Source organism: Dendronephthya gigantea, unplaced genomic scaffold, assembly GCF_004324835.1.
Source record: "Dendronephthya gigantea isolate DGI-Jeju-01 unplaced genomic scaffold, DenGig_1.0 000019F, whole genome shotgun sequence".
NCBI classification, from domain to species: Eukaryota; Metazoa; Cnidaria; class Anthozoa; order Malacalcyonacea; family Nephtheidae; genus Dendronephthya; species Dendronephthya gigantea.
Window position 1 is genome coordinate 2,510,360 of NW_021163029.1, and position 5,308 is coordinate 2,515,667.

Consider the following 5,308-nt stretch of genomic DNA (forward strand, 5'->3'; position numbering starts at 1 on the left):
ACAGTACAGGGGCCGGTTTTATCAAGCCCGTTTAGCTTAAACGGTGGATAAGTCAAAAACTATAAATAACACTCTTACATCTGTCTGGAGTGAGTCAACTTGAATATTATGCACTGAATATGTAGTTGTAAACAGTATCTTTGTATTAAGGTTAAAAACATTTAGTTTGCTTCTTGAGTAAAACGATAGATTTGCTTTCTATTTTGAACTTAACCACCGTTTAGGCTATATAAAAGGCCTGATACAACCGGCCCCTGTTCAGAAATAACATGACCAATAGTTGTCAAAGAAAGATATGGTCGTATATTTGCATGGCTTCAATGTACAGGTGCAAAATTTGACTGTATGTTGATTGATGTGCATGTGTACAGAACAGCATTGGCATCATTGAAAAATTTTGGACTGTGCAAATGTACTCAGACTAAAGGTAAATTGAGTTTTCAAATCAAGTGGTGACTGCCTTGTCGGAACTGAGAAGCATATTAACATTTTCATGTAGAAAAACGAAATATTTACACTAATGAGCGATTTATAGGTCTAGAAAATCATGAAAATCGAATATGCTGGAATATTTATATAGAACTATAGAAGTGCTATAAATAACAGAAATTTTAGGTATAGAAAATAATTATCGGATAAAACCGTCTAGGTCGTCACGAACAACAATGGTTATACTCGCTTAGTCATCCATGATTATACTCACCTACCTAATCATTATAACAAGTTCTAGTGCGAAATGATTTGCCTCGTCGGTGGAAGCGAGCTGGCTTGCTTCTCAAAGCACCTGCTCTATATGCCTATCTCCGCCATTGTTGCCATGCATTGAAGAGTGAATACTTATATTGTCGCCTGAATTAACAAAAGCGAAACCCTTTCAGTTCTACTCAAAGTATTCCCCAATGTAAGATAAATGTTCCAAACAAGGTTCATTTATCGATGAAGTATGTTTAAAGACATTGCCCGATTAGAATATTTTTAAACACAATGCTAGAATGATACTACATGGTGTCTCAAAATACTAAACTATATTGAAATCACCCAATAAACATGCAATAGTTAGAGTTTGAATTCCTAAGCACCCTGTTGGGCCCACATGCAAGTGTATATATAAATGTTTGACATATATGATTTATAAGCATTTTCATTCATGCATCATGACTGTAAAATTAATAAAGTGTGTCTACAGAATTACGGTTTACAGAATGTACTGCTTACTGTTTACTGTTTACGTGCATACATGCTGATTTTAAAAACGCTGTGCTATTTATTACACTACGCGTATTTATTACACTACGTCTACGCGTATTTATTACTCTACGCGTATTTATTACACTATACGCGACATATTTCTACAGCGATTAAGGTACAGTAACAGTGTAACTGAACCTGAAAAGTAAATTAATTCTTTGCGTCATGGTTTATAGCGAACGCAATAAAATCAAACAATTATTTCTAGTGTCAACAATGTGTATTGACGTATAACTAAAATACTACGTTACTAGCTATATGTTATAGTACCTCAGACTAGTGGCTTAACTGATGTTGTAAGTTGCATGTTTCTTACTCAAATATTTAACCTATGTTTTCTATTTTAGTTTAACGATGCAATAATAACGATGTGACAGGAGTGAAATGTTTTTAATAAATTCCCAAAAGTTCTTTCTTCGTGTCCTTGGTATAGTACAAAGATGAATTCTTAAGGATATCGTAACACATATTCTCATCCAACATGGCTGCCGCCTCGACACATCTCCACTTGTAGCCATCCGTGTCCCGGCCACGAATAAATCTTGCATGAGTAAACGCTTCAGAGATGTTTTTTTCACACCATTTTTTTCGCTGATTCTGTATTCGATATTCTTAAGAAATAAAATTAAACTTTTCTCTACCAGACAACAACGTAGATTGCAAGTTTGACAATCTGTGGTTAAAGTTACAACCAAACGCACATAGTTTGGCGTGTGTTTATACTCAGGTGAATCATCTGTCAAACGGATCATTCGTCCCGACGGACAATCCGTCTCTGCAGTATAAATTGACCTAATATAAATTTTGGGAGGAAATTTTTTAATCCCACGGGAGGACCTGAGTTAACGTTTTTTAACTTGAGTTCCTTTTCTATCTCATAACCTGTTGTCTACAATTTTCTAATTCTGTGTTTTTTGTGATAATATATTTATCCTATCACAACAAACCTGGAATTTCTGCCTCAGATCTATTCTGTATAACTATATCACCAAACACATGATCTCTGAAATCTCTCCATTGAAGAAGATTTCCGTTAACATTCAAGATTCCGGAAGCCATTCCCTGAATAACATTGGTGGTCAAGAATTGACTCCAGAGATTCAACCCTGCAAGGCTCCCTTTAAACGCTTGATCCCCATTAAAACCTCCGCCATATGAATCCAATTCCTGACCAAGTACAACGACGCCGTTGGAATGTATAGCGTGATTTTTTTCTTTGTATTTTGTTCCTATCTTCTTCCCATCTTGATAAACCTCGATTAAACCATCAAAGCTTCTCCACTGGAGGCAATAAAAATGCCACGAGTCATAGGCATAGATCTTAGGTCTAAAATGTGTAAAAATAATTATGGAGTCCTTGTGCTGTTGTCTTACAATTTTACGCAGGAAAAACTTTCACTGATGAGAAAAATAAACTTAGTGGTAAGAGGAGCTAAAAATTTCAATCTTGCAGTTATCGCAACCTCTTTCTGGTCACGTGTTCAATAAATATTCTTCCTTGCGGAGTGTCCTAAGCAAGATTTGTCTGCCATCGGAAAGTTTACTGCACCAAAACTTTAACTTGAATTTATTATTTTAAGTTTGGACGGGGATGCCAAAATTACTTAATATATACTAACCCGTTATCTGCATAAATGTTCTTAACTGCAAGGTCCAATACCAAGGAATCATACAAATAAGCTTGAATTTCAGCTTCATACTTCAGACTTGAGTAGGCAAATATGGCACAATTGGTTTTCAAAAATTTCGCCCAAAAACAGGAGGAAACTTCCGTTAAATTGTAGTTAACGACCTTGTCTATTTTGACATAGTTTTTGTCTGAAGCTTCAGGAAAACTCATTTGATACACCGACTCTGTTCCTGGCGAGAGAAAACAATAACAATGCTTCAGCTGACAAGGTTAATTATCGACAGAATGAGGAGAAAATGAAACCGAATAAAAAATTATCAAAAACAATTTTTACTAAATACTAAATACTTTCTCGTCGTCAGGAATTACAAAATGCATGCTAGAGTATCCATACAGGAAAAGGTTTGAATGTTGTATTTGAGTGACAGGATCAACTGGGACCTTCTGTTTGAAATTTTGTCAACTTAATGCTAGGTATTGAAATCTTCAAATTAAACTTTTTAAGTGCTTATTATAAGATAAAGAAAAGATAGTAATCAGTTAAATAAGACGTAAGAAAGCCTAAGATCACCAAAATATAAAGCAAAAGAAATTTGGTAAAAGTAAACATTTCGATTAAACTATGGTCATCGAATTAGATGAAGATTAAAAAAAACTTTAACTATATTGTCGATATAGTCGAAACGTAGAAATAATTTTTAAAATGTCTATTATTTACGGAGTTTCTGTGGTTTTATGATTGTCAAAAATACTCCGTCAAGATGAATGGTCTCTTTATTCATTTACAGTAATAAATACAAAAATTAATGGTTCTAAACCACGTCATACTTACGAGAGTTGTGTAAATCATCCGGTGTCTCTTTAAAGTAAGCGTCTTCTTTAACCTTTGACTTTATTCCATACCACGCGAAGATATTACCGTTTTCAAACAATGGTCCTTTATTTGCCATTAACGATAAAGCATGTCCATCAATTTCATAGTTCCAAATATTGAGTCTACTTTGAGAGATATTGTGCATGTATCCACCTAAAATTCGATAATAACAGACCTTTTCTCTGAATCATTTTTACCGTGCAAATAGCCTCTTTTTGGTTTTACTCATGGTCATCGCTAAGTATGGTACTAAGTATGTAATAATAATCAATTTGTTAATGAGCCTAAGATTATGAGGAAACAAATTCTTCCAGGAAAACGTTGGAATATAATATTTGCCTTTCTCTTTCTCTCACATGCTCTTAACAAGTTAACATGGAAACAAGATCATCTGCTGGTAAATAATTATATTAATAATTTTTAAGTTTAATAGCGCATATATCCTAAAAAGGTGCAAGAAAAATCAGTTAACTCTCGAAGAAAAAAAACGAAGAGTTTTGAGAGGGTTCAAGTGCAGCGTGCAAATTTTGGACTAGAATTTATGCCTCTTACTGAATTGCAAGGAAAGTTGTCCTCCTGCAGGAGTAGTAATTTTGGAAGCCACATCATGCATGATAGAGACCAAGGAACCATCCAGATATATCTTCCAGTGGCCTGTACTACTCGACCATGTGGTAGCAATATGGTGCCAATATGCTGGTTCTTCATTCCAAAACATTGGTATTCTTGCTTCTCTGAAGAATTTGAACATTATAGTCATTACTGTCACCACTCTCTGAGTGGGTTTCGATTTAACATTCAGTTTCTATAGTTTTTTTATTAGTGGGGAATACGTCCTACTAAAAAAAAATAAAGCAGTTCTTTTCGTGTCTTAAAGATAGGTTATAGACTAGTAAGTAGTGTCTTGAATCGCCATGCTATTTCAAGCGGGTAAAAAATAGCTACGGTATAAACGGTATAACATTTGATAGCACATTCCTTTTCGGTAATAAGTTTGCTGATTGGCAAGTCATTTCGAAAATGTTTTCAGATGCAAGTTTGAAAGCTTATCAAACTCTCATCACTTCATCAGGAAAGGTTTTATACAGATTCGCCTGTTTCAGACACCTTTCTGAAAGATATATTTTATAATAAAATATTTTGCCTTTTCTCAACCCCATCTATTTCCAAGGTAAGATTATCCGCGGTGAGGTAAAATAAAAGCAAGAGGGTTCCTGAAGCGCTTGTGTAATTAACATATCTGTGATACAGAGATTCTCTGTCCAGATCCACTGGCTTCTTCTTGTATTTTATCCACGTTGTAATTGTGAAAGCATCGAGTTGTTGAATTTCTCCACATTTTAAGGTATGGACGTCTTGTGATTGTGTTATAACAATGTCATACTTCGGGTCTGAAAACAAAACCAGATACATGATATCAAATATTATTGATTCTTTTCTATCAGGTAGATTTTTGAGTAATTCAACAACTTTTGAAAAGGGAAATGATTCCATGCAAGTTTCATTCGTTAGGGCGGTAAGAAATTGGAGTCAGAACTTACGTTTTCGAAGTGGCT

At 34.6% G+C, this 5,308-nt stretch overlaps 1 protein-coding gene across 1 annotated transcript; it reads right to left on the minus strand.

Annotated features, from left to right (window-relative positions):
- Positions 1–924: 924 nt before the first annotated feature.
- Positions 925–4,717, minus strand: LOC114521130 (neuronal pentraxin-1-like). Its single transcript, XM_028541540.1, has 5 exons — positions 4,305–4,717; positions 3,711–3,905; positions 2,868–3,108; positions 2,196–2,575; positions 925–1,859 (listed from the first exon to the last, which is right to left on the minus strand). Exons 1-5 carry the CDS (start codon positions 4,510–4,512, stop codon positions 1,639–1,641), a joined length of 1,245 nt encoding a protein of 414 aa, XP_028397341.1. The 5' UTR covers positions 4,513–4,717; the 3' UTR covers positions 925–1,638.
- Between the last annotated feature and the right edge of the window lie 591 nt (positions 4,718–5,308).

Bases quoted from the DNA above. Each gene is read 5' to 3' on its own strand.
- LOC114521130 (XM_028541540.1), bottom strand. From the start codon at position 4,512: ATGACTATAATGTTCAAATTCTTCAGAGAAGCAAGAATACCAATGTTT. The intron at 3,906-4,304 runs GTAAGAGGCATA...ATCGAATTTTAG, and splicing joins ACAACTTTCCTTGCAATTCA to GTGGATACATGCACAATATC. The intron at 3,109-3,710 runs GTAAGTATGACG...TTCTCTCGCCAG, and splicing joins GGATGATTTACACAACTCTC to GAACAGAGTCGGTGTATCAA.